The sequence below is a fragment of the Chelonoidis abingdonii genome, chromosome 20 (genome assembly GCF_003597395.2).
Source record: "Chelonoidis abingdonii isolate Lonesome George chromosome 20, CheloAbing_2.0, whole genome shotgun sequence".
Lineage (NCBI taxonomy): Eukaryota > Metazoa > Chordata > Testudines > Testudinidae > Chelonoidis > Chelonoidis abingdonii.
Genome location: NC_133788.1, coordinates 5,834,806 through 5,859,474, shown reverse-complemented (window position 1 = coordinate 5,859,474; position 24,669 = coordinate 5,834,806). Strand labels below are relative to the sequence as shown.

The following is a 24,669-nucleotide window of genomic DNA, read 5'->3' as shown; positions in this document are numbered from 1 at the left end:
AAGATGGCAGCCGTTGGGGAGGAAAAGGGAATTAGCTACGAACACCACTTACAAGTATTTGTGCAAGCACCGTGCAGAGAAACCTAATTCTTTAACATGGGTTTATTTAGAAGTAATGAGACGATCATACAGACCGAATATTAGGAAACGTACTTCCTAGAGCTGAGCACTGCTAGGCTTTCCCTGGGAAAGTGGTTGATGTCTCCCAGAACTGGGCTGAGCCTTGGGAAATGCATTGCAAGAAAGAATCCAAGGGATGGTCTGAACAATTGACTTGATCTCTTCCATCTGTGTAGTTTTTAGGATCAGTCAATAGAAGGCACAACAAAATGGATGTCTGATCAGTGCTGCTGTTCCCTTGGCTTGAGGTTTTCTGGAGTGCAGGTGATCTGTACTGGTTCCTGTGGATAGCATGCAGCACTCTGTCCCTTAACTTGCTTCAAGCATTGATAGATTGTTTTCCCCCTGTGATATCCTGTCTGCTTAGTGATCTGTTCTTGGATCCAGAGTCAGTCAACCAAGTGACAATCATCCATCAAGTAGACCTGTCTTCAGCTGTCAGGCAGGGGATGGCGAAGTAAGGAATGGGTCAGAAATTGGACAAAGCTCCTTCCATGGTTAAGGTGGGAAAAGAGCTCTTGCAATTTGTGACTGGGTCACACAGCCTGGATCCAGCTGATGAAGAATCAACCTGACAAGCAATAGTTCAGCTGTCAGCCCTGCTCAGCACCAATGACGAAGGAAGAAAGATAAAAACATGGGGCACAGTAATGGTACCAAATAGGGAGTCGGAGGGTCTCGGTTCAGGACTGTCTATAAAGAGAAGAGATGTGATGTTTATTGGAGAATTCAGTTTAAAATTCCATAGCATGCAAGGTGTGAAACCAAATGTATTGGTGCTATTAAAATTAATGCAGACTATATAAATGGTTGGGTCGTGCATCTTCTGTTGTTGTAACTTTTTGTAAGTTTCAAAGTCATGGGTACAAAAATGGATCAAAAGCCGTGACAGAAATCCAGCCCAAGAAATTAATAGGCTGACACTAAAATCCTGGCGTTGGTGTGAAAGACCCCTTGGAATATCTTGGGAACAGGGGATAAATAGTATCTTAAAAAGTAGTGCTACTTCGGGTCAGTTTTTCCTAGGAAACCAAGCTACATGGCACTCCAGTCTGAGTGTAAATTTCCCTTATACAGAATACAGCCACGTTACCAAGTCAGAACTGTGGAGGCGATACAGGATCAGTAAATCCTGAAGGTGAATCATGATGGGAACTTGCAGATGGGGCTCCTTAGTGGTTTTATGAAAAATCAATAATCCTTTTGCATGGTCGTAATCTTAAAACAAATGCAATTTATGGCCTCTGACAAGACCATGTTTCCCAGGATATAAGGCAGAGGTGGAATAACCCAAAGCAATAAACTAAACTAGGTTCTTTTTTATTTCTTTCCCCTCCTGCATGCCTCACTGGCCTTGAGTCTGGGGTGGGAATTTTCAAAGGTGCCTACAGGAATTAGGTGTCACTCTGAATTAGGTGCCTAATTCCCATTTAGAATCCCGATTAAAGTCACTTTTGAGTGAGCAACTACATTGCCTCCAACTTTCTATCCCATTTGCTAATGATGGCAAACCCCCAAACATCCAGGTCTAGGAAATAAATGATCCCAACATGCCCAAGTAGCTCTCCCTTACCCCAGAATTGTAAATATTTTCTTTAGTTACTAAAATTAAATGTTCCATCATGAATAAAATCTGCCTAAGGACATGCTCCTTCTGGTGTTCAAAATGACCGAAGTAGTTTGACATACAAACAAATAACCTTTTTATTTTCATTAGTCCACATCCTGGTATGTTTTCTTCCCAGCTGGTATGACAAACTAACCTGGTAACAGACATATTAATGGAAATTTAATCTCTGAATAATTAATAGAAAGTTTGTATTGTTCTCCTCCTGCTTTCCCAACCTCTCACTCCCCTTCCAAGTGTGTGTCGGGGGGAGGGTGCTGCTAATTGTCAGTTGAGCAGCCAATGAACTGGCACCGGGACACAGGTGGAAAAGCATCTCATTTGTATATTGAGGCATTCCCCAGGATTTCTCTCACTGGTCTTTTTTCGTTTCCATCTGCAGCAGTTGCCTGACAGGGTAATTGCACAGAAAGCTAAGACTTTCCTGACTAGACCAGGGCTAAGGAAGGCAGGTTTGTCTTGGCCTTTCTACACAACACCTCGTCGCCGCTTGATGGCTCTGCAGTCATCAGTGTGAGGGTAGTTGTAGTGTGTCTCAGTCAGGAGCTCAGTGCCTAGCGGGCCCCATCGCACAAATCGTTATCATAGTCTGCACTAACTGATGCCATGTTAGCAAATGCTGCAGAGAGGGCGAGGAATGACAGGACTGTGGAGATAGGTGGGGTCCCTCCAGGGTGGCCAAGACCCATCAGCAGTGTGGTGCATGGGAAGCCAGCATGGTTGATCTCTTGGCTCTACCTGTTTTGTGGCTAAACTGAGGAATTTGTTCTCCAGGAAAAAATTACCCTAAACCAGAACCGTTTTTTCTTAAGTCCACCATAAGCCTCAAGGGAGGGAGGCCGATAAAATGGGATCCAGATGTAAATCACACGTGCGTTGGACATTGCTTCAAAATGGGCTTGAATTGCTACGTCTGGACTCAGCCTTCCTCAAAGTTGAGGGGGCTTTTGAGCTAGTTCTGGTTCGGACCTATCTCTAGTTCTGCAAAACCCATTTCATCTCTCCCACCCTAGCAATCCTTGCCTAACTCCTGAGGTGGGTGGGTCGAGAGCACCAGTTCCAGGGATTTCCTGGAAGCCTGTGTTTAGACAGGTGTCTTCTCGGCAGTTCCACTTCGGTGGCTCCATCAACAGGCGCTGTTCTGCCTTCAAGGCATTTCCTTGGTACTGTGTAGATAATATTAAATAGAATCCTTTATACCTTTCCACTTTCTCGCTAATTCATCCGTCTGGTACTTGGATCTCCCTGGGGCAGAGAGAGTGAGAGTGTATAACTGAGGCGATAAAAGGCTGTTGTATTTATTGCTTCCTGAAAACAGAAGGTATTACTGCTGACATCTTCGCCTGTACCCACTGTCTGTGGGAAGCTGTTGTTCTACTGAATGGAACTTTTTCCAGACTTGTCAGCAACTTAAAAAGTCAATAGAGTTCCCTCAATCAATGCTGAGTTTCTAGCCAGCCCCATTCTCACCCTGCCACTGTATGCTGTGTCTGTTGGCAAAACTACTCTCTGAGCCCAGTGTAGTGCTGGCCAGGGTGAAATGTTAATAGCCTCACATGCATCCTTGTTGGAGCACTCTGCACTGGCTGTTCTTGGGGTGTTAGCAGAAGGGCATTAGCTGCAGGATTTTACACTCCGCTGCAGTGCTGTTCCCGCTGCCTGTGGGCTGGCAGTGTGTCCGAGGGATGGCGAGTTTCCTGCGGTATCAGAGATACTGCAGTGATCAAATCTCCCATTCATCTTGTTTTAATAGAAAAAGATAGACTTGCTTCATATGAATAATAGTGCTGAGGGAAACGTGCCAGTCTGATGGGACTACAGACCAAAATCCTTTCTCTATGAAGCAATATGATACACCTGTTTAGTGCCTTCTGTTGAAAGATCTCAAAACACTTCGTAAACATTAATGAACTGAGCCTCCTCATTCCACCAGGACACGTACAAAACTGGAGGCAGAGCTGGGTCAGTGGGATAAGTTCCCAGACGTGTGCTTTGCCGCAGGTACATCCTGCTTGCAGATGCAGCATGGGCCACCCAGGGCAAACGTTCCCCAGCACCACCTTACCATGGCCTCTCATCCCTGACTTCGAGGGATCACCTCCTTGGAAGTGAGACTCTTTGGTCCTGGATGTAGCTGCTGAGATGCCTAACGACGAGGATGACTATCGGTGTCGGCATGTGAGGTGACGGTCTCTCGACTAGGAGGAATCTGACCTCACCAAACTCCCGTGCCAATGGTTTTTGTCTTGGTACATAGTCTTCTCATTCCAGCCCTGTGCCTTAACCATGAGCTCATCTTTCTGCTCAGGATGCTGTACTGATGGGACAGAAACACCCACCCCATGCCCTGATGAACAACTCCACGTGTTGCTGTTTTGATGGGTGGCCTGCCCTACACTGGGCTCTAAGGGGTTAATAGAGCCCTAGGGAGACTGTGCAGGAGGCAGCCAATTATAGAAGGGCTGAGAGGAGCAGCCAGTCAAGGCCTGGTAGGCCCATATTAGAAGAGCTGCATGGCAGAGCAGCTCCAGTTGCTCCTTGGAGCTCAAGGAGGGAGGACTGACTGCCTTGTGGGAGGAAGAAAGCTAGCACCTTGGACAGAGCAGTGCTGTGCAGGATCAAGGGAGCGAGAGCGAGTTCCTGACTGGCATGCTGAAGCCCTGAGATAAGGGTGGAGAAGGCCCTGGGGCTGCGGGGAAGGGGTCCAGAGAAGTAGACCGAGAGGTTGGAGTGGATACAGAACATGGCTGCTAGCTACAGGGTCCCAGAGTAGTGGGCGGGCCTGGGTCCCCTTTCACCCCACTCGCCTCTGAGGAAGTAACTGGATCGTCGGACTGCGGTACAATCCCCTGGAACATGGAGAGTGGCACAGCCAGAGGTCTGTGTCCTGAAGAGGATGCCGCGGTCCTTGGAGTCACGTCGATCCTGGAGCAGAAGCGATGGCAGCAAGATCACCAGAAGAGGGCGCACTGGCAAACAGAGCTCATTCCCAGGACAGCCGGCAGGAGGCACTGCAGTGGTGAGTGAACCCCGTCACACTGTTGCTCAGCAATGAGCTCTGCGCCCTTTGTAGAGCTCTACAAAGTGTGAAAGCAGAGTCCAGAGTGACAACCAGCATCCTAGCAGCCCACTAGACAGGTGCAACATCCTGAAGCATCTCGGCCTATACAATTATTCCAGCGTCTATTCCCTCCAAGACCAAACAACGCTGAAAACTGGGCCAAGCCAATGAATAATTCACTTCTCGCCTGGTTCACTAGACTTGTTAGAGAATCTTAAATACATGGAATAATTTCTAATAATCCACCGGGGGTAACCGCTGAGCTGCTATTGGCTTCTTCCCTTGCTCTCTTCTCTGTATGGTGGCTGCTTCTCTCTTGGGGGCTAGGTGGTGGTGGGGGTCACTGTTAAATATTTATCCACTGTTAGCGCTGCTTCAGTCTCCCTTTCATCCACATTCTAAATGAACATGGCCTCATGAAGGGATTCTACAGTCCTTTTGTGTTGCAGACATCCGTGTGAGAGAGAAACCCACCTCCCATCCCCAAACCCACCACACGGTTTCAGCCAGACACCTGAAGGGGTCAGAAAGGGATTTCCCTTCCCTTCCCTCAATAGGTTCTAAATGCTCCTTCCTCTGGAGCATTAGGGATGGTCATGGTTGGAGAAGGGCCACTGGATGTGGGAGGCAGGGCTGGGCTCTAGGGTGGCATTGAGCATTCTCTCTCTCTCTGGTGCTTGGCTGGCTGGTTCTATCTCATGTGCTCAGGGTCTAACTGATTGCTGTGTGGGGTCGGGAAAGAATTTTTCCCCGGAGTCAAATTGGCAGTGGAGGTTTTCGCTTCCCTTTGCAGCATGTGTGTGCGGGCCGCTTGCCAGGATTATCTGGGTGTATCTCACTGAATCATTTCCCTGCCATTGCTGAGTGCAATTTGATTCCTCTTGTTCTGTGCCAGTGGCACATAATCTAGTCTTCTGTGGGGCGTAATCCATGGGTCTCATTTTGGCTGTTGAGTTAGTGCACAGGGGCAGGGTGGTGGTCGTGGCGAGGAGGTCAGACTAGATGCTCTGGTGTTCCCTTCTGGCCTTAAACTCTGACACTGCTTAGGTCTCAAAATATCCAGTTCTGTCAACCACTGGGGAGGGATTGCACTTCGAGAATGGCGGGTCTAGCTGTTTCCTGGCTTCTGCGTCCAAGCTCTGCAACATACTTGCTGAGCGATCTTGGGCAAACTGCTTCCCTGTGCTCTGCCTCCATTTCTCTAAAATGGGGATCGTGGAATTCTCTGTTGCATTACAGACAATGTGAAGGTTAATCTATGTAAACCAGTTTTCAGACCCTGCTGTTAGTTCAAAGTAGGGGTGTGTGTGTGTGATTTCCAGACTTGTAAAGCTGAGAATCCGTTCATTCTTTCTCGCACTGAGGGTACCCATGTATCCACACAGACCTGTACCCATGCGTGGTGATGGCTAGTTACGGGTAGGGAGATATTATGTGCCCAGTTTGTTGGGAGGGAGGGTTTAGGCCAAAAGGGGTCTCTCACTTTATCCCCCATGCTCAAAATCTGCCTTTAGACAGCTACCAGTCAAATGAAGGCCTCCTCAGCTGCGGGCCAGATTTGCACAGCTGTAGAACCATGAATGCACCTGCAGAAGAGCTACTTGTACGTTTGCAGTAGAATCTGGTCCCCATCCCGCTTCCATTCACCCAGGAGCTGCAGCTGCTTCTTGAGATGCTGTCCTGCCGTAGATCCTGCCACTAATGAAGACGAGTGAGAGGCAAGGCTTCCCTGTAATGAAAAGGAACTCTCTGAATGCCAGCCACGCAGCTCCAGAGCAGCACTTACTGGCCCTGGCTCCCCTGCCCAGTAAGGGAGAGATTATTAGCCCAGGTGTGGTATTAATTAGTTGCTAGACTGGCTTAACAAATGAGCATGGCTCTCTTTCCACCGAGGGTGTTGCTCTGTTGGAAGCAGGAGCAGTCACTTGCCCAAATTGCATCCAGAGCGGTGAGGCTGATAATTTTCGGTTTCCCTACCAATGAGTTCAGGCAGCAAGTGTCTCAAAAATCTATCTAATCCTGCTGCTTGGCTGTCAGGGGCTGGGTGGACTCTGCGTTCCCGATTTGATCCATGTGACATTTCCTGCCCTTGACGCAGTCCATCCCTGCCATCAATAACGATCAGCATCACACTCCCCTGCCCTCCCCCTCAGGTCCTGTTGGCTTGGTTTCCCATCAAAGCATTATTAATATCCCTGGGTTATCCTCTGCACCTTGCTTTCCATTGATGTTAACTGGGAGCAAGCCAGATTTATAATCTTGTTAAAGCCTGTGATTATACGGCTCAATGCAGTGTGTGGGTCTCTCCCTGGCTTCACTGGGGGTGTCAAACCCAGGGCTTGCGCAGAATTGCCTCCTTTATCCATAATCATAGAAAGAGGTGTGATCTCTTCACCTTGCAAACACTAACGAGCTAGATCTGGCCACACCATGCCTGTGAGGTAGGGAGGTTTCACCCTCAGTTTAGATAGATAAGGAAACCGAGGCACAGAAAGGGTAAGTGACTTGCCCAAGATCGCATCATGAGCCTGCGTCAGGGCGGGGAAAGAGAACCCTGCAGTTCTGACTCCCAGGCCTGTGTGTTAATCTAGTGCAACTTGGGCATTAGCAGCTCTACTCATCAATGTATAGACCTGGAAGCCCAGCCCCAAACCTGTTGCTTTTCTCCGCTTATCTCATCTAGACCACGTCGCTGGGCTTTCTGCCTCTCCTCTTCTCCTGTGTTGGCTTGGAAGGTTGTCTCTCATCCAAGCAGAAGCACATTCAGAGGCTGATGCTCATGATCCTCTGTCTCTGCTCCAAACTTGATCCCACGGGGGATTTCAAAAGGACCCTGCACTTCCCCTGGGGAAAGTGGTTTTACTTTCAAGCTTACTGTTTTCCACCCAGCCTCTCTGGGGACAGATGCCGAGGAGGGTCCAAGCAACAATAAATAAAAGCGATCATACTCTCTACTCTGGGGATGTCTCCAGAGTGTTTAAAAGGTTAAGAGTCATCCACAGATGTTCCAAGAAATGGCTCAGAAACTGTTATAGAGTCCAGGAGTGTACTTATAACCACGGCTTACAGCCATCTGTAATACCTTCTGCTGCTGTGCTTATAACCACCTGTAGGATGAACTACTCATGCCCGTAACGTTATAGAACACCTCTTAATCATTAACCCTTTATATGCTATAAATATGCCGTTAACAGAAAGTATGAGTAACGGGGTGGAGTTGAGGACAAAGCAGATGTATTTACTTTTTTTTTTTTTTTTCTCCTCACCGGGCAGTTCAGCTTATCAGCTTGTGGAATGCTTTGCCCAGGGCAGAGCTAGAAACCTGGTTGAGCTGCACAAGCAGTGGAGTGTTTGCTGTAAGGATCAATCCCCTCTAGTCCCACCAGCAGGCAGACAATGATCTGACCCTGAGGTTCTTGACCAGCAGTGGCCTGTAGAGCAGAGGTCAACAAAACAGTTGCTGGCAGTTTGCATCGAACCTGCTGACCACATAAGGCTGGGTGGCTCCTCCTTGCTTCAGCTGCTGAATTGCACTGAACAGCAGCTAAAAATATCACATCCTTTTCTGATGCTATTCTTCAATGGCAGCAGTTGCAAGTAGCTACATCAGAGCTGTCAGGCAACTGTGAATGGGAGAAGAGGCAGGATGGCAGGATCCTGAATGGGAGGGGAGGCCAATCTGGAGGTACACACTCTTCCTTTTAAGGTACAGTTCTCCAAAAGTTAGAGAGCTCCAGACTTAATGAACCCAGCAATGAAGTGTGACTTGTGTTTCCCTTCCCATCCTTTATCTATATTGTCTATTTGGTGTGTGAGCTCTTTGGGAATTGGGTATGTACAGCGCCCAGCACTCTGGGGCCGGTGATTTCAACTAGGGCCTCTAGTCTTTAACCCATGATTGGAGGACTGCAGTAACTCAGCCAGAGGTTAGGGGTCTGTTTCAAGAGTGAGTGAAGTTCTGTGGCTTGCGATGGGCAGGAGATCAGACTAGATGATCACGATGGTCCCTTCTGACCTTAAAGTCTATGAATCTACTGTACTACAGATAAAAACAGTGAGGTTGTATATTTGTGCGGTGTTGATTGGTTATGCAAGTCAGATCATATCTCACAACAGGAGGGATCTGTGTAGTTAGATACATGATGGATGGCTGCAAAAGGCACTTACAGTGGCCTGTTAGCTGGATAAATTTGCTGGCCCCAGGAGCAATTCCTCATATTAATTGCTCTAAACTTGGTCCCGGTATTGCCACCTTGACATCCAATCCAAGATAAGAGGGTGAGTGTGTGAGGGCGTTGAGACCACTACAGCAGCCCCTCTTGGTGTGCTGTGTGACTTCAGGAGCAGATGAGCATGGTCATTTCCAGCTAGGATTTAATACTTAGCAGGGCATATCGGGTCCAAATGTGCTCCTGAGAAGATGAGTGACTCCTCCAGGCGGCAGGCCATGGGTGTGGATTGGTATCACTCTGTGACGGGTTGGATCACAGAAATCCCCTTGGGAACTGCCAAGTGATGTGCCAAGACTACTTCTGCCCCTGCTTTCCCTGCCAGCTCGGGGCCCCAGCACTCTGTCTTGCTGAGCCAGACACACCTGTCTGCTCCAACACAGACCCAGAGTCTGAATTACTTGCCCCAAAGCTGCAGATTTAACTGAAAGCAGCGTACAGAAGTGTTCTTGTCTTTTACACTCAGATGCCCATCTCTCAATGGGGTCTAAACCCAAATAAATCTGTTTTACTCTGTATAAAGCTTATACAGTATAAACGCATAAATTGTTCGCCCTCTATAACACTGATAGAGAGAGATGCATAGCTGTTTGCCCTCCCCCCCAGGTATTAACACATACTCTGAGTTAATTAATAAGTAAAAAGTGATTTTATTAAATACAGAAGGTAGGATTTAAGTGGTTCCAAGTAGTAACAGACAGAACAAAGTGAATTACCAAGCAAAATAAAATAAAACATGCAAATCTAAGCCTAATACAGTAATACAACTGAGTATAGATAAAATCTCACCCTGAAAGATGTTTCAATAAGTCTCTTTCACAGAGTGGACTCCTTCCTAGTCTGGGCACAATCCCTTCCCCTGGTACAGCCCTCATTTCAGCTCAGGTGGTAGCTAGGGGATTCCTCGTGATGGCTGCCTGCCTTTGTTCTGTTCCACCCATTTATATATCTTTTGCATAAGGCCGGAATCCTTTGTCCCTCTGGGTTTTCACCCCTTACCCCCTCCCTTCCCCCCCACCCTCATGGAAAAGCACCAGGTTAAAGATGGATTCCAGTTCAGGTGACATGATCACATGTCACTGCAAGACTTCATTACCCGCTTGCCAGCACACACACATACAGGAAGACTTACAGGTAAAACACACCCATCTGCAGTCAATTGTCCTGGTTAATGGGAGTTATCAAGATTCCAGACCACTCTTAATGCCCCACACTTTGCATAATTACAACAGGCCCTCAGTTATATTTCATATTTCTAGTTTCAGATACAAGAGTGGTACATTTCTACAAATAGGATAATCACACTCAGTAGATTATAAGCTTTGTAATGATACCTTACAAGAGACCTTTTGCATGAAGCATATTCCAGTTACATTAGCATATTTTCATAAAATCATATAAAGTGCAATGTCACACACTCCACCTCCAGCATCAGCGATAGCAGAGGCTGGTTGTGGCAGCAGAGTCCTTTAACTTATTCCAGCACAGAAGCAAAAGCAAAGGCTGGCTTTTTATACCTTTGCAGCTGTGCCTGTATTAACCGATGGGGGGTTTCCCTTGTTGCTTGAATGAGACCCTCCCTGCTCCTGTCATCGTGCAGTGACTCCATCTGTAAAAGATGCCATCTCCCGAAACAATCCCTGCTCCTGGGACAAGAAAGGAACAGCGCTGCAGGAGGACTCTACCAAAACAAGGCACTCCATTCCACGCACTTCTCCCTCTGGGCAGAGGATGAGAGAACAAATGTGGGACAGGTGTGTGGCCGTGCTACTGAAAGCACTACTGGAAGGCGCTCGTGCAACAGTGTAAAAACTTAGAATAGAATAGAACTCTGAATGGATGTTATTTCCTGTTTCCTCGTTCACTGTGTGGCTCCGGAGGCAGGTTGTGCATAGCTGGCTCTGTACGTGTCCCCTAACTTTGACTTATCCCTCTGAACTCCCAGCAGCTATTTTGTGATTTTTTTTTTTTTTCCCCCCACATGGTTGGTGGTGTCTGCCTAGCCCAGCTGCATCTGTCTGGGATGCTGTCTGCTCCCGAGCGGTACACAGGGCAGGGTCTTGGATAGTGAGTCGATAAGAGACGTCGAGGGAAAAACTTTGCACCACAGGAAGTGGTGTTGGTGATTCCGTAGACGATGCTCTTCCTTCTGAGTCCGTACTTGTCTCTGTCCCAGTCGTGATGCTGAGAGAACCATCCATCATTGTGAAATGGTAGCAGCTTCTTTTAAAAGACTAGACTGTTGATCATTGTGTCCTAGCCAAATTTGTATTTGGTATTTATATTTTGCTTACCAAAAAAAGTCTCTTGTAGCTTCAGTTGGACAGGGTATTCTTCTCTTTCTGCCCTGAAGGGAAGTGGTGTAGACTGCTGTTAAATGGTGGATATGTTCTGCTCCAGAGGTGGATGCATTTCAGTAGTGAGTGAGGTCGTCATGGTGCAGATGATATATACAAGGCCTGGTTGTAGGCCTCTAATTTAAAGCATCCAGTTCCTTATTTTGAGTGTTCATATTGGTACTTTAGCTGTGAAAATACTGATGTGAGCACCCCGATGTGAAACGGGATGTGCTAATTAAGATACCGATTTTTCTGGAACCTGATTCCTACTGCCCCACCACCCTGCAAAGCCCCATGGGATCCTTGGCAATCATAGCCATTACTCAGTGGTCTTAAGACATGGAACATGTTAGGGCTAGCGTCTGAAGTGATGTGATCATAGAGGCAGAAATAAGGTTGCACTAACCATAGTTCTGCATGCTTTCTAGACATGGTGGAATGTTGTGACTGCAGCTGTTTAAAATGTTACAGACCATCAATTGTCCTTATTTTTCTTGTGGATTTCCTTGGCCATGGATAGTTCTGCAGTGGTGTGTGTGTATGTGTTTAGAATTCCTTATCTGAACTGTCATTAACCTTCTCTTTGATTTGCCTTTGCAGTTTGCTGGTAGGTGGAATGGGGCAGTCATGAATGGTGATGCCCTTTGCCAAGAGTCTTCCTCCCAGCTTCCTGACTGGAGGGAATTCTGTGAGCTCCATGCCCAGGCTGCTGCGGTGGATTTTGCTCAGAAGTTCTGCCAGTTCCTGAAGGAGAACCCCCATTACGATACCCCGGGGGCTGAAACCTCCTTCTCCCATCACTTTGCTGCCAATTTCTTGGACATCTTCAGCTTGGAGGTCAGCAGGGTGTTTGTGTCCGACTCCCCAACCAAGTACAACATAGTGCCCTTCGCGGGACTACAGAACTGCCACATGCCTTATGGCCGAGACATCCTCCAGAGGAAAGAGGAGACCTCCACAGAATCCCTGGACAGCATGGACAACCCCGTGAACTCCAGCCGATATCTGAGCCAGTCCCAGCAGGCTCAGGCCCATAAAGTTTCTTCCTACGGCCACTCTCGGAGTTCAGAGGACGTCTCTGTCCATGCTACTTCCAAGCCGAAATTCAAGAAAGGTTTCTCCTTGAGGAATATGAGCCTGTGCGTGGTGGATGGCATGAAGGAGATGTGGCACAGGAAGTCCTCTCCGGAGCCAGGCATGGAGGCCACGCAGGGTGGCAGGAGGTCAGAGAGAGAGCAGTGTCCCTCTGCGAACAAGGAACACAACGACCCAAGGGAGAGATGGACTCACAAGCTACGGCTGTCAAAAGTCCAGTCTTCCAAGGTGGAACTTGTGGATATTCAGAGGGAAGGCACCCTCCGCTACATGGTGGCAGATGACACGAACTGTGTGGGTAGCTCTCAGTGGCAGAAGTGTCGGCTGATGCTCAGGAAGGCTGTGAAGATGGAGGGGGAGAGGTTCCTGCTGGAGTTTTATGTGCCTCCAAAGGTAGGTCTTGTAGGTTCTTCATGGTTGAGCTTCCTATCTATATTGACATGCTTGGCTGCAGGCTACAGAGTTTATAGATGTGACACTCCTCGCCCCGAGAGGCCATAGATCCCGGCTGACACGTCTTCGAGCTGTGCTTCATCAGAGCTCCAGACAGCCATGGCAGTTTTACAGCTCTCTGATGGGCTGGTGTGCTGCTGCCCGGTGATGGGTGTTGCTCCTCTGTTGTTTCAGGTGGTCTATTTTAATCCTACGCCTCCTGGTCTTAATCCACTCTACGAGTATAAAGCATAATTCAGTGATTTTGTTTATTTTGTTTGTGCCAAGCTCTCCACCAAGTTTCTGCCAAACTATGTTACTGTCTGCTCAGACTTCCTGATGCCCAACACTCCTAGTTCATTATCTATCTTACAGGTCTTTGAGCTGGATTTGAATAGGGATTGGAGGGTTTTTGTTTTTTACCACCACCAGTGTGCCTCACCTCAGAACTAGAAGATCCACCTCCTAGGAGTGAAAGAGGAATTTAGTATCCCCAAGCATAGAACTGGAAGGGACCTTGAGAGGTCATCTAGTCCAGTCCCCTGCACTCAAGGTAGGACTAAATATTATCTAACCATCCCTGACAGGTGTTTGTCCAACCAGCTCTTAAAAATCTCCAATGATGGAGATTCCACAACCTCCCTGGGCAATTTATTCCAGTGCTTAACCACCCTGACAGTTAGGAAGTTTTTCCTAATGTCAGTCCATTCAGTCGCTGGCCTTTCGGTTAATACTGAAAGCAAAGGGGCCAATGGAGGCAGGCACAGCTACTGAGGCTGTCAACGAGCCTTGTATGATAGTGACGCTTCCCAAATCAGTCACTGAGGAAGGATGGCCTAGTAGTTAGAGTTCTAGCCTGGATGTTGGGTGACCTGGCCCCAGTTTCCTGTTCTGTCACCAACTTCCTTACCAGTTCCCCTCCTCAAGCTGTCCAGTCCCTCAGGGACTCAAATGGTTCATGTTTGAGCGCTACTTTGTCTGGATTTTAGGGACAAGGTCTGATTTCAAATAGCAAGAAGCACTGAAGGCATCCATCTGCACCCGCCTAGCAACCGTGTCTTGGGATTCATGTAATACACATGATTTGTACCCCAATCAGCCACGCTCAGAGCTTGGCTTTTGTTTTGCCTCATGTAGACGGGGATCAAACAGGTAATCGTGTTACAGGGATGTAACATGACTCTGTAACATGGATTGGTTCCTGTCTACACGGGGACAAGCAAGCTGAGTTATTCCTGGTTGGCCAGGGTGCTATCCTGCGAATAATACAATGCAGTATTTTTTTTCTGGTGGTGATGAGCCCGGACACGTCATCTTGTGCTGTTGTGATTGCTGCCGTCTTGGCTGACACTAGCAATTGAGCCAAGGATGTCCAGAGCTAAAAGGATGAGCTGTTATCACTTGAGCTAAAGAGCCAATGCTACAGGCTGGGGTGTAACAGCCTCGTATCCTCTGTGGATCAGGCACTAAGAAGGCCCTGTAACTTGCACTTTTATAGGAACAAAGCGTGCGTGACTCTCTCTAGCTTTCTATCCTCTTGCTATTTCTTCTCTCCTATCAGCCATGTGGGCAGTTTGTGATGAGTCAGCTGAGTGTTTGCGTGAACTCAGATCCCAGTGATTACCTGGCAGGCAGGGCCAGCTCCAGGGTTTTTGCTGCTCCAAGCAGCGAAAAGAAAAGGGAAAAAAAAAAAAGCTGTAATTGCGATCTACAGCTCTACCGCAGCCGCTTCAGTCTTCGACTGCAATTCGGTGGCTGGTCCTCCGCTGTGAGAGGGAGTGAGGGACCCGCCACCGAAGACCCAGATGTGCCACCCCTCACCATTGGCTGCCCCAAGCACCTCTTGCTGGGCTGTTGCCTGGAGCTGGCTCTGCTGGCAGGAGACTGAAGCCAGGAGCTCTCCCAATACACCAGTGAACTTCTTTCTAGTAGCTGTTAACCTGCAACATACAGGAACCTCCTCTAACCCTTCATTTCTGCTGGAGAAACGTTTGGAGCCTAGGCTGGGTCTCCATATCTCCCTGCCCATTAGCTGTGTGGGTAATGAGGCTCTGTCAGGTGCTGCTCACTGAGCTGCACTGACCATTCACCAACTGGATGTCAGGGATGTAAAAATAGCTTGTGATGAGCCTGACTAGTCTTGAGTTCTCTCGGCCCATTAGCATTGTCACACATGCTTCAGACGTGCACAGTACAGAGCCTGGACTAGCCATGCCCACTTCCAGATAGGAAGGCAACTTGTGAACCCCGCACCCATGTTTTTGACAGGTTCGGTTTCTCTGTAGCTCTCGGTAACTGTAACGGGGGATAAAGAACTCCAGCCATGCCCCCTTTCCTGCCCATCTTGCCCTCAGGATGGTACATTCCACCTAGAGATGGGCCAAATTCAGAACCTCAATTCCTGACCCTTTTCTAATTTAATCAAAATTGAACCTCTGCTCGTGCATAGGAAATAGCATTGAGACCACTGTGAGGAGTGAAAAGAGGGGTGTAGAATGGAGTAGCTGCATCAGCCTTTTCTGTAGCTTCTCCATTGTGATGCTTTGAGGTATGCTCAGACATCTTTATCTGAGAATTGTGGTGGCTTGGACTGAATGGAACTCAGTCCAAACCTTCCCTAGTTTTGCCTAATCAAGCCCAGCTTCCTTGGCCAATTGTCAGTGACATCATCCTGAAGAGAGAGTTTCAGCGCATGGCCAGTAGCTGCCTTGGCCACTGGAGCCTTGTAAGGATCCCGCAGGTCAGGCAGGTAGTGATAAATCAGTAGGTGGCACTCTTTCCTCCCTCACCCCTGAGTCAGTGCTGAATCAATACCCCAGTACGGCTTTCAGAGACTGCTGCTGGACGTGCTCTCTTTCAGGTGAGAAGCAGAGCCAAGATCCTAAACACTTTTGATTACTAAAGATTCCAGGGCACTTTGCAGCCATCATTATGCTGCCTCCAATGTCCTAGGCAAATCCAACTTTCTATTGTGCTTACCTAAACTGCAGGGGAGTTTTCAGCTGGAAAAGTGTTATTCACTCCTTTTCCAAAAGTGTTCCTGTGCACTGTTAAACAACTGCTGTGTTTCATCCCAGCACTGGCCACATTCAGAGGTGGATGAAGTGGTTCTTGTGTACAGTTTGTGGAGCAGTGGGTAAGTCTGTAAAGTGCTGTTGCATCCTGTGGGATAAATGGAGCTAAAGAAATGTAAGGGGATTATCATCTTTCAGCCTGAATCTCTCTCTGGCATTTAGGCTTGCTGCTATGCAGACAACCCACCCCCCCTCCAATAACATTTCGTTGAGAGAAAGAAGAAAGACTTCAGTGTCTTTGCTACGAGCATTCTAGCCCATATAATAAATATTGTTCCTGTTTCCTCTTTCATAGCACACCTTCCCAAATGATCTTCTCAGTTACTTACCTTCCTGAATATTTATTTATCTATTTCTTCCCTGCACTTTTTCCTTCCATAGGGTCCTAAAGAAAGCTTCAGAAAAAGAGGAGCCAACTACTGTAGATTCATTATGCAATTTAATATCTACCTACCTGCACGTCCCTTTTTACCATCAAGTATCTGAGCATCTCACAAACATGTGGCAGAGAATTATTATCCCAACTTTAGAGTTGGGGACATGGAGAGACTGAACGATCCCCATTATGGAATGGACCCATATGGTCCCCATCATTACAGTACCCGGGTCCCTCACTGTCTTTAATGTGTGTACCCTCACAGCACCCCTGTACGGCAGGGAAGTGCAATTATCCTCCATTGTACAGATGAGAAACTGAGGCATGGGAGAGGCTAAGTGACCTGCCCAGGGTCACACAAGGAGACCATGGAAGATCAGGGAATTGACCCTGGGTCTCTCAAGTTTCAGGCTAGTGCCACAGCTGCTGGACCATCCTTTCTGCTGAGATTAAAAAAAAATCATACTCTGTTCTTACTCGTGGAGACACATTAATTTTACTTGGCATGCATGTTGCTCTTTTTCTCTTAAAAGCTCTGTAGAAACACTAACTAATGCTTCCAAGTAAATACCTTTTGCAGATGAGGTAGTTATTACTAATTAAATTTTAGGTTATGAAATGTAGATAATTTACTTTTGTGCCATTTATGTTGTTTTTTTGTATTTCATTCATCTTCCACAGTGGAACTGAACTAATCACATTCACAAGTCATTTCACAGTTTGGGCCTCCTACGCTAAGTCCCTGTTCCAAAGCCTGTCAAAGTCAGTGGGAATCTCTCATTGATCTGAAATGGACTGCAAATCAGGTCCTTACTCTTGTACTTGGGCTTACACCTTGGCAGAGGAATGTTTACATTCAATACAAAGAGTGTGTGTGTGTGTGTGTGTGTGTGTGTATATGTGTGAGAGAGAGAGAGATACACATACCCTTTAGGAAGATATTTGAGTCAAATACAAACTGTTCCTCACAGTGTATTAACCTGAAATTGAGCTGGAGGAAAAACACTCATATACATAACAGATCAGAACACATGAAAAATCCATTAGGGTGAAACCATTTATAGTGTCTGAATTCTGGGTGTCATCAAACAAGTGAAATATCTGGTTTCCGTTCACTGACTTCTAACCTTTCTAATGTCCCCTAGAGAACTGGAGACCGAATTAGAGGGTTTGTTGTTTATTTAATTAATTTTAACTGCATTACACACACACCCCAGCTCCCTTCCCCCTACCCCAGAGTCTCTTTCCGCACTAGCAGTTAGGGCATGAAAGATGCACAGCTGGCACTGGCCCAGCTGGGAGCCCTGCTTGCGAGTCTATGCGCAGATTGATACGACCATAGGTTTAGCTGGAGCAGTAACTGCTGTTAAACAATATTACAACTGGTAATAGGTATTTTTTCAGGTTTGTTTTTATCTCCCTTTTGAAAGAATCAATGTTAAAAAGACCTCTTTTAAGTGCTTTTTAGGAAAACAGTCTTGTCTTTTATTGTTATCATTACAACCTCCTGAAGTCTTTTGCTTAAATATCTTTCCCTAACGATAGCTATCTTCTTCATCTGGCAAATGTTTCTGTATTTCCACTCCCAACTCACCCTTTGAGAGGCGCTGATGCGTTAACCTTGCTTTCTTGTACAGTTGTGGGAAGAGACTTTAAAATTTTGCTCCTGAGCGTGCACAAGAGCACACTACTTTGTTTTCGTGTGGGTCCTATAAAAATAGGGGCTAATTGGGCTTTCATTTGAAAAAGAAAGAAAAGAAAAACCCCTCTCTAGTGGATGTTGTACTTTCTAACAATATTTTAATATATTTTCCCAAAGCAACAGTGATTGAAAACATGAAGGAAAATTAAATGTGGTACTTGAAGTACCTGGCAGCAGCCCATCTTACCCTTTGGTGTTATACTAGCAGTTTGGATGGTATTCAAAGTACAAAACCTCCCTTGCTTGCCCCCATTTATTTCTGTGATGAGTCTCTGAGCAAGCCCTAAAACTACCGCCCAAGCACAGGGCCTGATCCTGCAAGCGCTTAAGCAGGGAGTAACTTTACTTACCTGGGGAGTCCCATTGACTTCTGTGGGACTACTCACATGTGCCAGTGTTTTGCAGGGCTGGGAACTCGGTGAAAACTCCCTCTGTTGGTTCTTTTGGGTGCCGTTCCTGAGAAGAGTCAGAGCAAGTCTCTTCTTCTTCCACCCATCAGAGCTGCTGTCATATTTTCTTCCCTTTAAACAGCTGCTTCCTCTTTTCTGATCCGCCTCTGGTTAAAAATAAAAAAAACCAGCCCAGCAGCTTCTGCAAATTCATTGCTTCAGACCAAGCATTAGAGGAACCACTGAGCTTTGCACCATCCTTTGTGGGCACTCAGCACTTCTAAAGATCAGAGTCCTTCATTCATTTTGAGTCTTGCAGTGAAAGTAACTTGGTCAGAAACTCCCAGGCCCAGCCAAATGAAATCTTAGGGGAAAGAAAGGCAGTTCTTGGTTCCTGGTTCACAGCAACACTGATTTACAAAATGAGAACGGAACCCTTTATTAATAGTCTGTGGTGTTATGCGCATCATGACCTGTTTCTATTATTGAAGGGTCTGGAGGCACTTGGGATAACTTATAGGTTTTCTGATGGTTACGTTGCCTTCCTATTCCTTCTCTAGATGCTTGCTTTGAATTCAGGTGCACAGCTTCAGGGAGGATTAGCCAGTCTGTCTGTCTGTCTAGTTAAGAGAAACTCTCGCTTCCAAATCCCTAACTGTGATAATCCTAGGGGGGGAAATTTACTAGAAATCTGGGAATTGTTGCTGAAATGTGCTACTTGATAAGCTTTTACTAATAATCATCTTGCATTTGTATAGGACCTTTTATTCCAAAGAGTCGTATATATTTAGGGCCCAATCCTACAAACATTTGCTACCAGCTATGTTTACTAGTGGTGTACATCCATTGATTTCAGGGGTGTAAGTACTACGCTCAGTAGCAAGTGTTTGCACAGTTTGCACAGGCCCACTCCTGTACCTCTAGGGCACTGGGAGCTTTGAAATAACTTCAGTGGAAGCCGGACTGAATTGTCGTCAGCATACAGCACTGTGGAAATTCAGCCACCTCTAGGATGGAGGGCAACAACCAACCTTTATACACCTGTGAGGAGAAGGGAAATATTTAGGAGATGGAGGTAACTGAGGCACAGTCAAGTCCCTTGTTCAAGGCCGGACCTGGTGGGAGAGCTGGGAATAGAATGCAGGAGTCCTGACCGTATTGTCTGCTCCTAACTGTTCTACATGCTCCCTCTCCCTATTATAAAAGGAGACACCACAAATCTGGAGCTGAGATACACAGCAGCTTATTATTTATCTTGCCCTACAGTGTGCAAAGTGCTTAACCTGCATCAGGTTGTATGTCTGTTACCAGGGCTGCAGTGGTGCATAGAGACCATCCCATTGCCCAAAGAGAGCAGTATTTATGCCTCTGAAATTGCTTGTTCTTGGCTGATGGGCAAGACAGGAGGGTGAGGACAGGAGGAGAAGGTTCACTTTGAAAGTGTCTTCCAGTGCTTAGTAAAGAGCCTTCATCACGGAGTTCTTTACAGACATAGGAAACTAGGGCTGCCCGGAGGGGGGTTCAAGTGGGGCAATTTGCCCCGGACCCCACAGGGGCCCCCCAGAGAATAGCCCGGCCCTGTCTCGGCCTTCCCCCATCCCCCAGCGCCTCAGCACGCCACGTCCAAGAGCAGCCCTGGACAGAGCTAAAGCGGCCTGGCTCGGGCGGGGCCTGTGCTCTGCCCTGCTCAGAGCCACCTGGTAAGGGGGCAGGGCTGTGAGCTCTGGTCCTGCCAGAGCCATGCTACTGCAGCACTGCCCAGGGGCCAGGGCAGCTCCTGGATGCAGCACGCTGAGGCTCCGAGAGAGGGGAGAGGTTGGGAGTAACCTAGGAGCTGCCCTGGACAGAGCTAAAGTGGCGTGGCTTGGGCAGGGCCTGCACTCTGCCCCGCTCAGAGCTAGGTGGTAAGAGAGCAGGGCTGCAAGCTCCCAGGCCCTGCTGGAGCCAAACCGCTGCAGCGCTGTCCAGGGCCGCTCCTGGACACGGCGTGGTGAGGCTCCGGGAGAGGGGGAGGCAGCGATAAGCAGCATGGTAGGGGGCCGGGGGGGCTGAATAAGGGGCAGGGAGTCCCGGGGACAGGGAGGAGGCAGAGATTCTGGGGGTGAGAGTCAGGGAACGGGGGGTTGGATCGTGGGCATTCGGGGGGTCTGTCAGGACTTAGTAGGGGGGGTGGATAGGGGTTGGGGCAGTCAGAGGATGGAACGGGGGGATGAGGGGGTGGTTGGGGAGCTGGTCTTGGGGGGGCAGTGAGGGGAAAAGGAGCAGGATGGGTCGGGGATTCTGAGAGGGGCAGTTGGGGGGCAGGAAATGGATGGGAGTTGGATAGGGGGCAGGGCCAGGCTGTTTGGGGAGGCACAGCCTTCCCTACCCTAAAGCTCATTCAGCAGTTTGAGGCTTGCAGACAGTTGTTATCTTTTCCATGGGGGAGGGATCACATGAGAAGAGCAATATCCTACACCACCTACCTCCTTCCCAACCCTACCAAGGGCGACCCCTCCCCCTGCATTCCCCGAGGCTCCAGAGGGGTTAATTCAGTGGTTATCAAACTTTTGTACTGGTGACTCCTTTCACATAGCAAACCTCTGAGTGTGACACCCCCTTATAAATTAAAATCACTTTTTTATATATTTAACACTATTATAAATGCTGGAGGCAAAGCGGGTTTTGAGGTGGAGGCTGACAGCTCGCGACCCCCAGTAATAACCTTGTGACCCCCTGAGGGGTCCCAACCTCCAGTTTGAGAACCCTTGGGGTAATTTAATTTTAACACCGTGTCCATTCGCATGAACGTGCTATTTTGAGCATTTCAGTTTTCACAACATAGGCTCATCCCAGATTCTGGAACAAGCTCAAATGCTCAGAATCTTAGCAGGAGATTCCCACTGGTGCTGCTGCCAGTTCAGCTGTTCCAGGGGGTACCCTGGGGCTGGAGCCTCTTGTTGGGATGAATCAGGGTAACTCAGTTGACTGCAGTGGAGCTACGTCAGTTTACAGCAGTGGAGGATCTCGACCTTAGTGCAGATGAGGCTCTGGCACACTGTGTTGAAACGCTGGAAGTTATCAGAGCTGCATCCCTACTAAAGCTCTTACTGATGCAGCTGAGCTGGTGGCAACCCCAGTGGGAAATATTTTGTCAAAATTCCCTACAATAGACAAAGCAGATGTGTCTTCACTCACCTATTGAAATGCCTCTCTCTTTTCTAGATAAACTGTCACATCCCCCATCCAGCTGCCCTTTCCTGGCTCTGACTCCCCTTGTGTTTTGTGCATGCTAAATATTTCCTTGATCAGATAGCATTATTTCTTCTCAGCGCATCTTAATAAAGAGAGAGAGAGAGATTAAAAAAACAGAGAGACATTAATGTAGTCAGCAGAGCTGGAATGTCAGCAGGTGCTGAAATAAGCAAGCGGGTTGGCAGTGAAATACGCTAACTCTCCTATCTTCCACCGGGGTGTCTCTTGGCTTAATTAAAAGATCTTGGAGTTATCACACACATGAGGGAAATCAATTTTTTTTTTAATAACTGCACAGACTGGGGAGGGAGCTTGCCTTGCTGTGAGCTGGGCTGTATCGTCCATTGGGAGAACTTCTATTATACAAGCACTGTTCATTCCTTTTATTTCTTCCAGGCTTCCAAACCTAAGGTCAGCATCCCACTCTCAGCCATCATTGAGGTCCGGACGACCATGCCTTTGGAGATGCCGGACAAAGACAACACCTTCGTGCTGAAGGTAAGGCTGCTTGGCTGTTAAGGCACCCTAGATGCCTTGAGACTGTACTGAACCCACCAAAGCTCTGGGCTTCTCTTCTCCACTCCCCAGCAGCCAGTGACTGCACAGATCTGCTGCCTGTGCCCTTCCCTCCTGTCACATGGTGAGGTGACTGAAGGAGGAAGGGCACTTTGCGTCCTTGACGTGTATCCTCTTCCCTGCAGAAGCTGGCACCAATCAGCTCTGCACCATGGCTCTGCCAGCTCTTTGCTTGAAGATCCTCTAGTGCTTTAATCTACCCTTGAACGTAGTGTACACATATAATATTAACATTCAACTGCCCTGTTGCATTTGTCTTGCCATTCCTCCTCCACAGCCATCTTTATGGAGTGTGGAAGGGGCAGATGAACTGATAACAGTGCTGGACTATGGAGACTCTTAAGGTATGTCTACACAGCACACCAACCCCTTGCCTGTGGGGCTTGGTCCACACCTGAGTGTTCACGCTTCATTGTAAAGCTGGGTTTACACTGGCTGGATCCGGGTCTCCCAGCCGTGCTAACACTTCCATGCTACACCGTGCAGACCTTCTGACTTGGGTCTGCGGCTTGAGCTGCGTCCACACTGCAAAATGGCAGGGCTTGGACCAAAGTCAGAGCAGGACTCGAGCTCTGACCCACACCCTATTCCTCCCTTTCCCTCTCCGCTACCAGGATCAGAGGACCTGGGCGCTGAGTGCTTGCTGACCCGAATCGGGCTGATTTGAGTGTAGACAGAAGCAGACCTTGGGCTCAAACCTGGGTCAGAGTCCAGGCTTAGTGTGCAGTGTAGACATACCCTTAAACACAGTGGCCCCAAGAAGTCACTAGTGATGTCTGTCCCTGAGGCAAACCCTGCCCCTCTGTGCCAACCTAGGGCTTGGTAGCCTTCTCCAGCACCGCATGGGAGCTAACTGGTGGTATTGCTAGCGAGTGCAGTGAGGTCATGAGGCTTGGTGCATGGGTGTTTTTCAGTGTAAGGTACTCCAGAGAGACAAGGTGGTGATGGTGTTGAATCTCTGTCCCAAGAGCCCAGGCTCCAAATCAGGTCCAAATTCCACTCTGTTTGGCCGGGGGAGGTCTGGTGTACTGCCAGACTCCTTAGGGCTGTCCTAAAATGACTATAACAATGGCATGTATGTATGATACAGTCTCTGGCTTCTAGAGCAAATCTGCTCAGTTTACAAAGAAAATGATGCATTTCCCCTATGCACATCTCCTCACCTGGGATCTGCCAGTTAAGCTGGGCTCTTTCTGCCTTATCTGAAAGTTCCCAGCCTGCTGTTTTGATCACTGTAACAATAGTTTTTCTAGCAACAAAGATTCTGTGGCCAGAATCTGGGTAACAATTCTGTTGCTGATTCATGAATCAGAATAGAATCCTGCTTACTGCTTCTGAGCTGTGAGGATTTTGCAGAGCTAAGAGAATTAATTTTTTACAGTGAAGCCTGAAGACTGGAGACTAAATATGCAACCGATCTGTCTTGGTGCCATTTTTGCACAGTTACTTTTCTGTGTTGGACCACACTTTACAATTCCCCAACAATTAACTAAGTGCTCCCCTTGTATCAGCTCCTATACTTCTCTTCCCGCGCTAGCTGATAGGTGCACTTGGATGATCATGTATGGTTTTCCATTCTTTTAGCCCCCTGTAGGTGAACAGCCATTGCTTGCTCTTTGTCTTAATCAGCAGTAAAACTCTGCAGATGGAGACTTGGGAGCCCTGAATTTTACTCCTGGCTCGGGCACTGTGACCTTGGGCAAGTTAATTCCTCTCTGATCAGGGCTGACTCCAAGGTTTTTGCCACCCCAAGAAGCAAAAAGGAAAAAAAAAAAAATCATGATCGCGGTCTGCAGCTCTATGCCGCTGCTTCAGTCTGTGGTGGCAATTCGGTGGCTGGTCCTTTGCTCCGAGAGGGACTGAGAGACCTGCTGCCGAATTGCCAGAGAAGACCCGGACGTGCCGCCCCTCACTGTTGGCCACCCCAAGCAGCTGCTTGTTGGGCTGGTGCCTGGAGCCGGCCCTGCCCTGATTTGTTTCCCCTCCCACCTTTTGTCTGCAATCTCTTCGGGGGACTGTCTCTCCCTATGTGTTTGGATAGTGCCTGGAACAATGGGCCTCTAGACAAATAGAACACTAAAAGGCTATCTGCTTTGTCCTCTCCCTCTTAGGGGCTGCATTTGGTCTTTGGTTGCCTTCTGGGCACCTCTCCCTAGAGAGAGATTACAGAAGAGGCTCTCCCCTTTTTAAAAAAGGGTTTGTTAGGTAGACAGCCCTGTTTGATTGGTAAAGGGGGTTTTGTCCACATTCCGAGACAGTCATGCTTCCTCTTTTGGGGAGCTGCTCTCTGGGGCCAGGTCTACACTACGAGATTAAATCGATTTTAGATACGCAATTTCAGCTACGAGAATAGCGTAGCTGAAATCGAATATCTAAAATCGATTTACTCACCCGTCTTCACCGCGCGGGATCGAT

General features: G+C 47.9%; 1 protein-coding gene across 1 annotated transcript in view; it reads left to right on the top strand.

Annotated features, from left to right (window-relative positions):
* SH2B2 (SH2B adaptor protein 2) overlaps positions 1-24,669 on the top strand; it is a 72,226-nt gene that overhangs the window by 23,560 nt on the left and 23,997 nt on the right. Inside the window, exons 2-3 of the mRNA XM_032778014.2 lie at positions 11,977-12,864; positions 22,075-22,176. Coding sequence (XP_032633905.1) covers positions 12,004-12,864; positions 22,075-22,176 — 963 coding nt within the window. The 5' untranslated portion in view covers positions 11,977-12,003. The remainder of the gene's footprint in view (positions 1-11,976; positions 12,865-22,074; positions 22,177-24,669) is intronic.